Source organism: Apodemus sylvaticus, chromosome 6 (assembly GCF_947179515.1).
Source record: "Apodemus sylvaticus chromosome 6, mApoSyl1.1, whole genome shotgun sequence".
NCBI classification, from domain to species: Eukaryota; Metazoa; Chordata; class Mammalia; order Rodentia; family Muridae; genus Apodemus; species Apodemus sylvaticus.
In genome coordinates, this window is record NC_067477.1 from 86,363,300 (window position 1) to 86,380,053 (window position 16,754).

Below are 16,754 nucleotides of genomic sequence, written 5' to 3' on the forward strand. Positions count from 1 at the left end.
TACTCTCCGAGTTTAATTTTGCTCTTCATTTCACACACCAATTTTCATTTCAAAGACATGACCCATTTATTATTTGTTCTAAAATATTGAGCTGCCTTGGTAACTTTCAAATTATAGGCCTTCTATAACTGCTGATGAGGAATCTCACAGATGATTCAAGGAAAAGAAAGGGATTTGAAATCAGGCTTTCACATTAATATGTGGAATATGTTTTAGAATATTGAATATATTGAAGAAGGGACACAGAAATGCTGGTCACAAAGGCAGGCTGCCTTGTGCCCTACGTTTCCTTCTCCAAGTGTCTCTTCCTAAGTCAACCCTCTCCAAACAAATATCAATTTGCAAGACATTTCTGTGATTCATTTCCTAATTCATCATACTATTTTCTGTCTACAGCAGAATAATAAAAGGTTTTTGACTGTTGAGAACAGATAAGTATGAAATTCATTTTGCTTGAATTTGCACTCATTTTTTAACTTTATACATATGGATATTTTGATTTACATTATTTTATTTAGAAATGTTAAAATAAATACTAAAATAAAATAAATATTTTATTTAAAAACAGCACAGTGGAAGTAAACTTCAGAGACAATGGATGTCATTAACTGAGGTGTCAACAGTTTATTATAAAAGGGAAGCATGGAATTATTTAGATGATGAAATAGTTCAGAACGTCATCAGATTGGGCAGCTTCGTGGGACACAATTTCAACAAAGACTTCTATCCTCATACTTCCCAAAATTGTCACCATCTCTAAATGAGAAAAAAATCCTCACTGCTTAGAACTACTTTGGTGCCTCCATATTCTGAGAGAAGAACTTTGTGTCTGTCCAACTTTGACACTAACTGGAAGACTATCTCTACCCTTTCCTTTCATGTTTGACCACACAGCTATTCCTCTTGCTTGAAATGTTTGTCCTTGAGATTTTTTCTAAAGGCACATGTCATTAGAAATACATCTTTCACCTGGCGGTGGTGGCACATGCCTGTAATCCCAGCACTCTGGGAGGCAGAGGCAGGCAGATTTCCGAGTTCGAGGCCAGCCTGGTCTACAGAGTGAGTTCCAGGACAGCCAGGGCTACAAAGAGAAACCCTGTCTTGATAAAAACCAAAAAAAAAAAAAAAAAAAAAAAAAGAAACACATCTTTCTGTTCTATGCATCTTTGCCAAGAAACAAAAGAAATTCTGGGGGAATCAGTATCCCTAACCTCAAGCAATACTACAGAGCAATAGTGTTAAAAACTGCATGCTATTGGTACAGTGACAGGCAAGCAGATCAATGGAACAAGATTGAAGATCCAGAAATGAACCCACACACCTATGGCCACTTGATCCTCGACAAAGGGGCTGAAAACATCCAATGGAAAAAAGATAGCCTTTTCAACAAATGGTGCTGTTTCAACTGGAGATCAGCATGCAGAAGAATGGGAATTGATCCATTCTTGTCTCCTTGTACTAAGCTCAAATCCAAATGGATCAAGGACCTTCACATAAAGCCAGACACTCTAAAGCTAATAGAAAAGAAACTGGGGAAGACCCTTGAGGACATCGGTACAGGGAAAAAGTTTCTGAACAGAACACCAATAGCATATGCTCTAAGATCAAGAATTGACAAATGGGACCTCATAAAATTACAAAGTTTCTGTAAAGCAAAGGACACCATCAAAAGGACAAATCGGCAACCAACAAATTGGGAAAAGATCTTCACCAATCCTACATCAGATAGAGGGCTAATATCCAATATATATAAAGAACTCAAGAAGTTAGACTCCAGAAAACCAAACAACCCTATTAAAAAATGGGGTACAGAGTTAAACAGGGAATTCTCACCTGAAGAACTTCGGATGGCGGAGAAACATCTTAAAAAAATGCTCAACTTCATTAGTCATTAGGGAAATGCAAATCAAAACAACCCTGAGATTTCACCTTACACCAATCAGAATGGCTAAGATTAAAAATTCAGGAGACAGCAGGTGTTAGAGAGGATGTGGAGAAAGAGGAACACTCCTCCACTGCTGGTGGGGTTGCAAATTGGTACAACCACTCTGGAAATCAGTCTGGCGGTTCCTCCGAAAACTGGGCACCTCACTTCCAGAAGATCCTGCTATACCACTCCTAGGCATATACCCAAAAGATTCCGCAGCATGTAATAAGGATACATGCTCCACTATGTTCATAGCAGCCCTATTTATAATTGCCAGAAGCTGGAAAGAACCCAGGTATCCCTCAACAGAAGAGTGGATGCAAAAAATGTGGTATATCTACACAATGGAGTACTATTCAGCCATTAGAAACAATGAATTCATGAAATTCTTAGGCAAATGGATGGAGCTGGAGAACATCATACTAAGTGAGGTAACACACACTCAAAAGATGAATCATGGTATGTACTCACTAATAAGTGGATATTAGCCTAGAAAACTGGAATACCCAAAACATAATCCACACATCAAATGAGGTACATGAAAAACGGGAGGAGTGGCCCCTTGTTCTGGAAAGACTGAGTGAAGCAGTATACAGCAAAATCAGTACAGGGAAGTGGGAAGGGTTGGGTGGGAAAACAGGGGGAGGGAAGGGGACTGATGGGACTTTCGGGGAGTGGGGGTCCAGAAAAAGGGAAATCATTTGAATTGTAAATAAATATATCAATAAAAAATAAATTATCTTTATCACAAGCTGAAAAAAAAAAGAGCAGAGCAAAAATTCTAAAGTTTGTCCTCCACAACTCACACTGGGGCAGCTGGGTCTTTGCACCCCAGTCGCCACTGAATGAGCTGATTTAATGGCAGAGATGACATGAAGGGAATAAAAACTGAAAATAGAGAAAACTAGGGTCAAATATCTGGATTAGTAATTTAATCTAAGATATTTTATGAAATATATTAAAGTGGGGTTTATCTGAAACTCATTTTATAATTTTTAAAAATTAGATTATATATAAAGTAGATTTCTTTAAACTCGGAGGCATATGATACATTTGAAAATTTTTTCTTCTGACACTATCTTAGGCACTTCATTCATTAATTGTCTATGTCCTTGGCCAATTTCAGGCATGCGTACACTCCTTGTTTATTCAATGGAAGGCCAGCATGGGTTCCTCATGCAGAATGACCAGTTCCCTTAGTTTACAAATGTAAATTTTAAGAAGGAAGCAGAAATAATGTGTTGCCAAAGCTTGAAAGTTGTTTATTTTTTTTCCCCTAACAAACTCACAAATAAGAGCTTAGGACAGCATATTAGAGCAGATATTCCCTGGAACCTTGGGGGTAACACAGCTCTGGAAGCCTCCCAAACTCTGAGAGTATAGTCTTTGTTGTTGTTGTTTTAAGCTGCTAAGTTTGTAGCATTTAGTAGAAGAGAGACATGTTTTAACCTAGTGTTAGAGAAAGTTTCTTTCAGGTTGGTTCCATCAAGTATATCATCACAGGCTTACAGGTCTGCTTTGCCTATTCTGTCCTTTGGGTTAGTACCCAAACAAGCCTATTGTCTCTTAGATATGTTGAAAGGCACCCGGTTAAGGGTTTGAATTTTACCACACTTACCAAGTGTGATCTTACCTCACTGATGTTCAGTTTCAGTGGGACATAACAAACTATGAGCTTATTAACAAAGCTCAAATGTCATAATAACTGAAGAGTGATCCTTAATGGTGATAGAGTTATACTATAAATACAAAAATCAAGTGTCCAGGGACCAGGCTAGATGTGTTCATCTATACATTCATTTACTATCTCAGCACTGTAAGTGCAGACTCAATCCTATCTTCTTAAATTAGCGCTACTCTAGTTTCTATATGCTGTGTTTGCTATGAACACATCTCTTACCTGCAGAGAGTACTTAAATGATGTGATGTCACTACAAAGAAATGCATGAACAAAACTAAGGTCTAAAAATAAGCTCATGTAGTTCACAATTTTAGATATTGCAAATGCAGAGAGTAATGTACAGAAATGATGAAGGTATCCTATGTCTATGGCACTTCACAGTAGATTTCAATAGCATGCATGTCTGCGGTATTTAGCTTTCACCTCTTTAAACACTGAGCCAGAGAAAATAACTGAGGTCCAAAATCCCTCCATGGACACATCTCCAACTGATATAACGACTTTCCACCAGGCCAGACCTCAAAAGGTGCAAGTCTCCTAAATGGGGAATCTTGGGTTATAACTTATGAATTTTTTCCAAGATTTTTGAAAAATGGAAGTTTTTCTAATTAAAATGTTATATGTATAAAATATTTCTGTCTGAATATAGTTGAACTTAAACCTATTGTATATATGTCTGCCTTCTGGTCAAGATTATGTTAAAAACGATAACAAATAAACAATAATGGATAGGTACTTTCTCATATTGCTATCTAGAGTGTTTTCTTGAGTGATCCATACCAAACAAAAATCTATTTCTGGAAAGACTGTCTCTTATTTGTTTGGTTTTATAAATGGGAAGGAGTCACTTAGCACACATCTAGTAGTATACCAGGAGAAAACAGAAAGACTTGAGATTTAAAAACCAAATGATACTTTCACATTTATTCAATTTCCCACAACTTACCCAGGAACTATACTGCTGCAAGACAGACTGTCTCAGTGCCGTGCATAAGTTATAGTCTTCAGAACTGTGGTGTGCTTGGTGTGCTGCCCAGATAATATTAATCTCTGCAAAACACATGATTTACAACAAGTGATGAGAACAAGAACAGAGTAGCTTCCATTCAGTCATGTGCTTTGCTCTGCTCAGAGCAGATGAGATGCCTGAGACATCTCTGAAAAGGCTAGCTAACAGAAGGATCATTAAAAGAAGGCTCCTTGAAGCACTTTTGGAACTGGACCATATACAAAATACGAATACACAGAAATTGAAACATAACAAGTAGTCACACTGTATGTGACACAAGTATATACCATTAATGAAATGAAATGACTTCCAAAATGTATGCTTTGCCAACATTTGCTATATGACAGATCATAAAAGCTAACTTGTGGTGTTATAACAACATAGTCAAAGGACAGTGATGAGTTTTCAGTATGCGATAACACATTTCTAATTAAAGAAGAATTCTCCAGTGGGAGAAATTGGTGTATAAGAAAATATCACACCATATTATTTCCTGATATTAAAAGCTGTTGAAATAAGCAAACCATGACAATATTTGATGTGGATTTTTAAAAATAAACTTTTATTCACACACTAGTCATTACACATGGTACTTCTCACAGCTTTCCAAGATTTACACCATTTCACATGCCTTTCATGTGTCCTCAAAATAAAAATGCAAATTGAGATTGCTTATTACATCAAGAGGTACCAAGATTACCTAACAAGGACTGGTTACAGTTCAAGCAGGAAAAGTGTTTTCATTAACCATTGTCTGAACAAAGCTCATTCATTAACAAAGCTCAAATGTCATAATAACTGAAGAGTGATCCTTAATGGTGATAGAGTTATACTATAAATACAAAAATCAAGTGTGCAGGGACCAGGCTAGATAAGTTCATCTATACCTTCATTGACTATCTCAGCACTGTAAGTGCAGACTCAGTCCTATCATCTTAAATTAGTGCTACTCTAGTTTCTATATGCTGTGTTTGCTATGAACATATCTCTTACCTGCAGAGAGTACTTAAATGATGTGAGGTCACTACAAAGAAGTGCATGAAAAAAACTAAGGTCTAAAAATAAGCTCTAGGTCTAAATACTTAGATCATGATTGGTTATTGGTTTATTCATATAATCAACCCTAATAAATACACTGTAACCAAGAAATTCAAGAATTATTCTTGCACAAGTGAGTGCTAATTTGTCATAAGCGCTCTTTTAAAACTACACAGACAAAGTATCTGAAACTGTTTAGGGACCAAATTTCTGACTTATTTATTACACGTAAGAGATTTGTCTGGAGAGTTTCTCTGTATCTTCAGATGTTGGGTGGGCTTTGTTTAAGAGGTAATAAATTTGATGAATTTTCTAAGTTTTGTAAACTGCTTACCAACTGACCCATTGATATAATCTAAACACCATTTCCTCATTAGAAAATTCACTACTGAACATTTTAGGACCCAGTGCTTGTAAACCCTGTCTTTAAATATACATATGAATAAACATGTCTCTTTTGACTTACCAAAATTTGAACTTCTAATATTGATCCTAACTTACACAAAATATGGGTTCAGAGATGGGGAAGGTAGTCTAGAGCTGCTTCCTTATAACCTCCACAGAAGTAATTGTGGAACAAAGAATTCATGAAGGCAGAGGTTAAAGACCTGTGTCTGTAGTTGTTTTGAAAGCATTTACTTCCTATCACAAACTGTGTAACAGGAGTCTGAGATCAATGAAGCACAGCTGCACAAACAGCAAGAAGTAATAGGATCCCACGGGCTCACCTACGTCCCTTTCCAGCAATGGACAAGAGTCAGGAAGAGGTTGGTTTTTTTTTTCACAAGTCTATATTCAGCTTATTGGAAGTAAATTATAAATTTTCAAGAATGGTTACAAAAAGGTGTTTTGAAGAAAATGGCTCCAATTGTTCTTATGCAAATGGAATAATTAATTTTTTTGTAAACTTACCTCAGTACTTGAATTGTTAAATTATTTGCCCTAGTAATTGAAAGTAAATATTAAGGGGGGGGGAATTAATATTATTTAGAAATTTTGTTTTATAGAAAGATTTAATAAAATTATATATTCTGTTCAACAGTAATATTTTTTCTTTTCCTATAAGCAATTTATAGACTTTATGTTCACATAACATTTTATTAGTGCTTTGCAATGGCATAATTAGAAATAATTATGCTTATTTACAGTGCCAAAATATACATTTATATGAATATATTTGTTTAATATGTAGCCAAAAATTCCACTCATGTAGCCAAATTCTAATGTAATATATATGCTATATTATTGAGTTGTTAACTTTAAGCAGTTTTCATAAATGTGCAAGCTTCAGGGCCTGGATGGCTCAGTGGTTAAGAGCACTTGCTACTCTTACAAAGACCCATGTTTCTTTCTCATTACACTGGATTGTTCATAACTCCTTGTAATGCTTCCTGGGAATCCAATGACCTTCTCTGGACATGGTGCAACATACACATACACACATACACACACATGCGCACATATACATGCACAAAGACACACAGAAACACAGAAACCTTTATTATATATATATATATATATATATATATATATATATATATATATATATATATATATATATAATCTTTCAGTAAAACCTCCATTTCTAATGTTTAACACATGGCAATCAAAAGCAGTTATGTAATTACTACTGCTATAGAGAAATCTTAGTATTCTATAGTTTTTCATGTACTCCTGTGGTTGAGATAGACACAATCTAAAATAGTTCATGAAATATATCATGAAATTAAGGACTTTAATAATGTAATGAAATGGAGCTTTGGGATCCTGAGAGAGAAGCCTTTGAGCTTGCATGACATGATTCTTTCCTGCCAAATGAGGACCTGGCTCTGGTGATTCCAGTCAACTCATGATCTTGCCTTCCATGATCCTTCTTCCTTTTAGGTCAGTGAGGTTAAGGGACTCTTTTCCAGGAAACAGGATTCTGTTGAAGATGATGGGTGCAATATCACTTTGGTAATTTTAAAGAATAGCTGTGTTTCTAGTATTCTCTCATGATCTCCAATTTCTAGATGCCATGATGGGAAATAGCCTTTGCTGACCTGCTTCTGAAGAAGAACAGGGAGAGAGACGTTCTTAACTAACTAGTGTTTAGTGGCTAAGCTTGTTAGTATAAACTCTGGGAATCCAGCCAAAAGCCATGCAAATAAACGTGGATAGAACCTGTGCAGTTGAGACTGTAGAGCCGAGACAGCCTGCCCGCAGCTGAACGCCTTAACAGATAAACTTGGGGCTTGGGCTGTGGGTTCATAGAAGTGACAGACTGATTTCTGGGACCCTGAAACCATATCACAATCAGTTGTTCTTTCAAGCTTCTAATTTTTTGTACAACATATGAATAAGGTAGCCTGTGACTCACTGTCACTCACAGTCCATGTTGTCTTACAATTAATTTGCTTTCTCTCCTCTTAGCTTTTCTACTTTGAGAATGTCAAATAAATAGAACCTTAAAGTACTCAAAATATGAAGTTTGGCCTTTTTTTATTATTCAACATAAAGAAATAATAAACTGTTGTCTTTCTGTGTTTATAGTTATTTGGTCTTTCATTGATGAGTAGTACTCCTAGATAAAATTGTTTACTGTTCTGGTTTGTTTACATTTATTTTCCTTTTGAAATGTGTATTAGTTATTTTCAGTGTGTGAAACAAATAAAGTTTCTGTTATTTTTTCTCTTCAAATGTTTTATTTGCATATATTCATGAAACAAAGTGATAGACTCATGTGGCATATTAATGCACATATATAATGTGTTTTGATTATGTTTGGCTGCGTTATTTGCTGTGTACTTCTTTTAGGACTTCTCCTAATGCCATTTCTCTTTCCAAATGATCTGCATTCTGCTTTCAGCCTAGCTGGTTTCACGTCAAGGTATGTGGACAAGTGGATGTGTGTGTGTGTGTGTGTGTGTGTGTGTGTGTGTGTGTGTGTGTGTGTTTGTGGTGGGGTTGGGGGTGAGAGTGTCTTGTATGTCATGGAAAGTTATTGAAAAGCATCCTTGAAGTTATGTGTCCTGTTTCCTGTTCTATTGCTGTGAAGAGACACATTGGTCAAGGCCAAGGCTTTCTTTTAAAGGAAAGCATTTCATTGGGGGCCTCCTTACAGTTTCAAGGGTGATTCTATGGCCATCATGGTGAGTAGCAGGGGGGTAGAAGGCAGTCAGTTATGAAAAACTGTTTCAGTTAGAAGAGAACTTGCTTTTTATCTGCAGTTTGTAGGCTTGGGGACGGGGGGAAGAGACTGGGGCTGGTCATGAGTCCACCCCTGATGACATAGCTTCTCTAAAATAGTAAACCTCCTAATCCTTCTGAAGACAATTTTATCAACCAGTGACCAATATTTCAAGCATATAAAACTATGGGGGTCATTCTTATTTAAACCACCATAGTATTTCAACCATATTTCAGAAACAGTTTGTAGTACAAGTGATGCTTATGGCAATGATTGAGAAGGTCCCATTCAAGAATGGTATATAGCACATTCCTGGCCCAGAGTCGTGGGCTAAAGAACTCACAGAGGAGTGTGAACTATATATTACTATGCATGTATCAATCTATAGCTCTGTGTTCAAACTGAGCACAACTGGGCGTGTATGAGTCTATGACTCTAACTGAGCACTAATATACATTTGTGATCTGTGGCTCTGTGTACCTGATGTGGCTGTAATGTGAATTGCTTTCTCAAGCTTCTCCCATAATGACTTCCCTGAAAGGAATTATTAATTCCTATTAATAAGTAGGAATTATAACCAAAATTAACATTTTCTCCTTTAAGTTACTTTGTTTAGCATTTTTATCCCAGCAAAAATAAAACGAAGACAAGCATAATAGAAAAAGGATTTTTTTTTAAAAAAAGAAGAAATGTTTCCATCAGTAGAGATTTAGTTGATGAATTCACCATATACTTTGATTCTGAAAGTTTTCTAAACATGTGTTCTTTCTGTATAGTATTCATGTGTGTTTTTTTGTTTGGGTTGTTATGAATACATATATATGCATTTGTAGGTATAGGACAGATGTCAAAACAAGGTATCTTTTTCAGCATAGTAAAAAGAGTATCTTCTCTACAGTAGCTGTGGCTACATCAGTCTTTAAAAATATATTATAAAGTAAGGAACAGAAAATGATGCAAGTAACATATTTTTCAGAAATAAAATATTTACTGATAATAAGTTATAGACAAATATATTTTAAACACTTTCACAGAATGAAAAATAATGTAGCATTTATTATAGTTGAATAAAATGCCAAATATGTAAATTATATTAATGTTATTAATAATTACAGTATTCTTTTGTGTTTTAAAAGAGAAAATTGTGGTTTTTACATTTCATGATTTTAAGCCAGAGTCATGAGGCACACCTCTAATCCAGGCACTTGGGAAAGGAAGCAATCATCCAAAGCAAGTCGCAGTTCATAACAAGCCTGCTTGGGCCTTCACAAAATTAGGTCTCAATAAACAAACAAACAAAAAACAAAGACTAAAGCCAAAACAAAACAAAAAATGAAATTTTATAATGAACATCCTTGAGAAAGCTAAAAACTGAAACTATGTTTAGTTTTGATTTCATACAAATCAAGTTAGCCCTAATTCATAAAATTCATACAGTGAATGAAAATTTCATAGCATAAAGTAAAAAAGCAGAAAAAAAATCTCAGGACCTCTATGACAATATTGAAAAAAGTATATATGCATGGATGGCATAGAAAAGAATGCTTTATAGCATAACAAAAATTTTTGCAGAACTTAGAAGATACTCTATATTATGCCATATCAAATATTCAAGCAATATCTTTATGCAAAAATCAACAATCAGTTTCATCACACTAGCATCTATTTTGTTGTCCTTTTTAAAAAGGGAAAAATCACACCTATATAAAAATGTTTAAAATATATTTTCTTATAACTTATTATCAGTAAATATTTGAATTCTAAAAAAATGTACAAGTTATTTTTATCATTCTTTATTGATGACTTTATGAATACTTTTGAAACATTGATGTAGCCAGGACCTCAATAGAGAAGACATTTTTTTTTCTGTCCTGTGCTGAGGCACTAAGTGACCCAGTCCTGCCTATTTTCCTTCATTTCCCATCTCCAAAATGTCTGAGGAATGAGATTTTGTGAATCCCTATGCATATGAATTTGGGTCACTGGCTATTTACTACAATGGTTTGAATACTGTGGCATTGATGCTTCTTTTTGTCTTGATTCCAAATAAGATTGATAAGTGGTAGGATGAAGGAAGGATGCATATACAGAATGTCTTCCCTTAGCATGTACAAAATATTGAAGTAGATTACACATTTTAACTCCTCTATGTCCGAGAAACATATCTGTAAATGAGAAAATAGAGATATATTTTGATTCAGTAACCTAAGCTAACAAGAGATTAATGTGCCTATTTTAATCAACTAACAATTTTTGTTCATGATTGCAAAGATGGTCTTCCTTAATCCCATTATTGAACATACTTGAATATACAGGATAGTTTCTATTGCCACACAAGAGGGGATAGTATAAGAATCTATTGTGTCTGTTCTTCCCAGACTGAAGAGAATGTAAAGTACTCGTATTCAGTGGTGACTCACAAACTCTTAAGTTCAGAGACAGTGCATGGAGGGTTATTAAATACCTGAAAGTCAGCCTAGTTCAACCACTGAACATAAGAAAGCACAGGGACGAAAAAAATCTTTATTGTACCATCACAGGGGTTTTATTGTTTATTGATCTAATTGTAACATCATAATCAATAGATTTTGCTTATACAACATCAGTATAACCCGATAACCAAAATATAATGGTTTTGTTAAAAAAATTTATAACTCATTAGTCAGCATTTCCTGCCTATGGACTTGAAGAAGGCACTTTAGACGATGTGTGGTAAACTGTGGCTTGTGTCTACAAAGCACTGCCAGCTGGCTAAGCTCCACACAGCACATTTCCTTTTCACTAGCTTTCTAAAGTGATTGTTAGAAAGGTGGTGATAGGAAATCCAGAGTATTGTTCTGGCTTTTATTTCCTTGTGCCTTGCTAACTTGAATCATGTACTATTTCCTTCTATGAGCACTGTCACTTGGTGAGGGGCTGGGCTGCAGACATCATGGAAAGAAAGCAAGCGAGGTCCTCCTACTAAAGGAGCACCTACAGCCTGCCTGCTCTTGTTCCCTTCCAGAATCTCAGTCTGCCTACCACAGTGATCCTGGTCTAACTCTCTAGTGCTTCTGTTATCACCCTGATTCAAGGCCCAAGTCTTCTAGTTTTTCCAAATGAAGATGAGTTTGTTTTTGTTTCCTAAAGAATCCCCATTTTAGTATTCATGTGAGATTTCTTTTCTAAATTATCTCAGAGTATAAAAGTAGGGTGGAAGAGAAAGAGTATACAGTAACGATTCCTAAGCAGAAATTGCTTCAAAACTGTGGGATACACTTGATGATAAGCAAAGAGCGATTGCACTGTATCACAGTCTGTGTCACAGAGGCTGACTATAAGCAAGGTGCTGAGGGAAAACATCCTGATAACTCACTCACTGGAGATCTTAGGAATAACAAGAAAAGCACACCGGCCCTGGGAAGAGGTGCTATTGAATAAAATAAAATGATAAAACAAAACAAGCCTTTGAGGTCATGCTTAGAAGTAAAACCCTGCTGAAGCTTAAATGTGATTTTAATATCAACGGTCCACATGAAGCTTCATGCCTAGGGCATTGATACCTGAGCAGCTGAGACCTTAGTCTTTGGTTAGTTAGGGGGAGCCCTCTTAGGGTTTGCAGGAGTTCCTATGAGATGCTATAGTAGTTTTCCTGAGAAGATTGCTCTGCCTCTGAGCTATACTTGATTCTGTAACCACAATTGTGCAATATATTTCATTCAAGTTTCATAAACATAAAAAGGGGATCAATAAAGATACATTTGTGGAAAGATGAGGAAAATGGAATATACTTTTTCTCCAAAAGCCTAATAACTCAATGCTAGAGTATATTTTACAAGTACATATTCACACAGTGTGCATATTGTGCATCCTGTATATTTATTAGGTTAAACATATGGCAGAGTTATAAAACGGCAGAGCTCTGCATTTCCATACTGAAGCATTAGAGATATCCAGGGTTATTCAGATGGCTTTATCTTTAGATTTGGTAGAACAAATTACATACTGCTTAAAGACCCTTGTATTTTCACTGTTATTTAAGCCAGACTATTCTTTCCAGCTGATTATAAGCCTGTAGACCATTGTTAGCCTTTTCAACCAGATTAATCTAGCCACCTAGTAATCAAATATTGTAAATTTTCATCCGATTATTCATTTTATTTTTAGATTATGATAAAAATTAATTATAAAAAGGGGGTATAAACTATACACTCCAACCAATTGACTCTATTTTTCTCCTAGCTTGCTGTGCCTCCTTCTCTGCTCACAGTTATTGTGTGGTTTCATACAACTGAGAGCAGATTTCTGTCCATTCCATACACAGCTGTAGGTCTTGGCCATATGCTCCAGAGAGGGAATACGGATATGAATTTCTGAAAATGTAGAATAAATAGAGTTTTGTCTGCTCAACAGATGATGTGTTTCTGAAACTGAAGCACTACTGAATGAAATGACCACTGGAATGTCAAGAAATGTAACCGGCTAGAAAAGAGACAATATTGATTAAGGAGATCAGTTTACTTCTCAAAAATTTGGTAAACCAGCTCTCCATGTAGAAAACAATTTTCTGCAATTGTTGTCAAAATTTGAAATAAATGCTACCAATATTGCATTTCAAATAATAGTGAAATAGATAGTTTTGTATCAATTCAAGGCCTCTTATTCATTCAGGAAGCAATGTTCATGCTTTTAGGCCTACATCAAAGTAATTGCTTAACTGTCCTAGGGTAAGCTTCAGCCCAGTTCAGGGTTTTACTTAATTACAATAAGTAGGCAGATTCAAAGGGATTCATGTGTTTTTCAAAGAAAGCAGGCATTTCATCCATGCTAATGGCATGCATAATAACTTGAACAAGCTCAACTAGGGAACAGAAATTGTGGAAAAAGAATTGTGATCATGTGATCAGCGTTAGCTGAGATTGGCAACTGCTTCCACATTCGCCTGTGCAATATGGTCTCCTGTGGTGAGATACAATGAACTCTGTTGCATTCATATTGGAATGTCGATTCTTATAATTTGTATCTTCAACTACAAGAAGTGAAAATCATGTAACTGCAAAGTTTAAAGAAGGTTTAATAGGAGGAGGTGACCAGGAGATCAACACAATGAAAGCCAGTCAGGAAAAGACAGCCAAATAGAACAGTACCAGAATGTCTAGGTAAAAATGAATTCTCCACACAATGTGCATCCTGAGAGGATGAGGAAACAGAAAACGTGTAGCAGACTCTCTTTGACTCTGATAAGGAAATTTGTTTTTGTGTTATAAAATTTATTTTTAGTACTTTATAACAAATAGCCTAGTTTTTACATTCGAAAATGTCCATATTACTGAACTTGCAAAGAGTAAGGCTGTGTCCAGTAAAAGAATCAGATTGAGTAAAACCAGAATACCTAAGCCAAGTACTCAGCTTCCTCTGTGGTAATCCTTAAATATAAATGCATGGAGTGGGAATACAGGAAAGAGTATCAATGAGTGTTAGGTCTTGATATAACTGGAGAAAGAGTGCTTAGATATTGGCTGTGTATCTTTGGTCAATAATGCATTACCTCCTGAATAACCTAACTATCTGCCATGATCTATTATTACTTGACATTCAGATTTAGTTGTTGTGAGTTCATCGTTTGATCTTCAAGAGTCTTCTTGTTTCTCATTTTGTGATGTGATTATAATACCTGTTGATCCTGCTTTCTCCTCACATCTCGTCAAAATCCCATAACCTGTGCCTGCCCATCCATTGTACCATTGGCATTTTTTGTTCCCCCACTCATTTTCCTAGATAGAATGCTCACAGTCTCTGTAATGAGAAGCATTCACTAAGAGAAATCTGCATTCACTAAGAGACCTCATACTCAAAACCTTGCGGAAAAGGTACAGCCTCTTCTTACAGGCCAAACCCAAGAGCTATTCTAGCAAGATAAAAATGTGTTTATAATTTTTAGTGTAAAATTTAAATAACATAATAAGAGCCATATTTTGTAGTACATAAATGTTACATAAGGATATGTATCTTCTCTTCCTTCATATATACTCCATTCTCTGTCCTTTGAACATCATAGTTCTGGCCAAGGTCTGCCTGCTGTCTTTGTATTATCTGTCAACACATTTTTTATCTCTATGATTATCTTAAGTAAACTCCTTCAATGTTCCCCCATGAAAATGAGTTGTGTAAACTTATATTCTCAGGAAAAAGACCCTCAAAATTCACAAATACTCCTAAAGTTTGAATACTCCACCACTCTTTTATATGTGTTTGAATGCGAAGAACCTTAATTTATCCAATACACTTACTGTTGTCCTTCTCTAGTAGACAATATATGTTCTTGGTCATAAAACCATCTGGGCCAATAGTAACTAAGTCACACTATTTATTTGATTTATTATTATTATGTACTTTCAATGGTAAAAATCAATTCTTTCTTTGTTCTTTCTTGTTCTTTATGCTAATCCCTTATCCTTCAGTTTAGATTTATACAAACATTCTTTCCTATAATGCAGAATTACCCTGACCTCCCTGCCTGCTTTTTACTAATTATTTTTATCCTAAACACCTGAGAAGGGCAGATTCATTACTCTCTTACCTCCCACTCTCTATGAAGTTCATTGCTGATGTCATTTGAATCACTTCAAAGGTATTCTCAGTTTCCTCCAGTCAAAACTAAAGCCTGTATTTTAGATATGATCTTATTTGAACTTTTCAAATCCCTCGGGACTGATTCTGCTTTGCACAGTTTTTCGTTTGTCCTCGTCAGTATCACATGGTCATTCTCTTTTGCTTCAGTTGTGTGCATTTACAACTTTCACCCTGTTCTAACCAACCATCACATATCCAACACTTTAATAAAAGCTTTGAATTCAATTTGAATGCAGAGAATTAGCATATAAAACAGAAGCCATAGACAATTAGAAGTAATTCAGAGAAAGAATTTTTTGCATAATTGCATTTTAAAAAATCAATGTTCCCTATAATCAACCCAATGAAGTGAGAGAATTTATAAAAAAAAAAATATTTACAACACTGTAGAAAGAAATGAAAGAGATATTTGCAAAAAACTCATTCATTGTATTGCTCTGACTTACATTCAGAAAATGGGTATACTGCTAAAACGCTCTATAATCCCCTTCAAAGTTCCAATGGCATTATTCACAGAAGTGGAAAAAAGTTCTTAAAATCCATTTGGAAATGCAAAAGAGTATGGATAGCTAAAGCAAGCCAAAGAGCAAGAAATCCCTGGTTACGACCATAGCTGATTGCAAGTTACTTTATTAAAGGGTAATAATATGACAGGATTCTATGGCACAAAACAGAAATATACAACAATGAAATTGAATAGTGTTTGTGGGGAAACGTGCTGATTAATGTCACAGTCTACCTGGACTGCATATTTCCCCTGAGCTAGGAATAGAATGGAGAACTCCCTTTAGTAGCAGGGTATCCACTTCTCTGACCTTACATGTTCTCAAATTCTAAAATTGTTAGAAGAAAAAAAAATACTACAAGATACATTATCAGCTAAGAGACTTGCCCACTGACTCAGCTTTCTCTCCTTTGTATTTACACAAAGGCCTCCAAGTCAACGTATCTCATGTATACCAACACAGGATTATTTTTTTTTTGCCAACACTATTTACAATCACCAAACTGTGAAACCACTGTAAATAACAAAACAATGAATTAAGAAATGTGACATGTATGCAGTGGAGTATTTTTCCTGGAGAAAAGAAGAGTGAAGTCATGTCAATTGCAGGAAATGGTTGCAAGTGGGGTAATCATAATAGATTTTAGCTGGTCTCTAAAAGACAAATATTGCTTTCCTCAATATAGTGAATAGATACAAAAATAGGTAGATACATAAAATCATTCCTTTATGATTTGAAAGTAGAAGTAAAATTCAAGGAAGGGACTAAGGGGAGTGAGAGGAAGTGTGAGCACATGTATAGGGAAGGGATTT

At 35.4% G+C, this 16,754-nt stretch overlaps 1 protein-coding gene across 1 annotated transcript in view; it reads right to left on the reverse strand.

Moving 5' to 3' along the window:
- Agmo (alkylglycerol monooxygenase) overlaps nt 1-16,754 on the reverse strand; it is a 401,155-nt gene that overhangs the window by 265,586 nt on the left and 118,815 nt on the right. Inside the window, exon 4 of the mRNA XM_052185926.1 lies at nt 4,555-4,658. Within this exon, the coding sequence (XP_052041886.1) occupies nt 4,555-4,658 (104 nt within the window). The remainder of the gene's footprint in view (nt 1-4,554; nt 4,659-16,754) is intronic.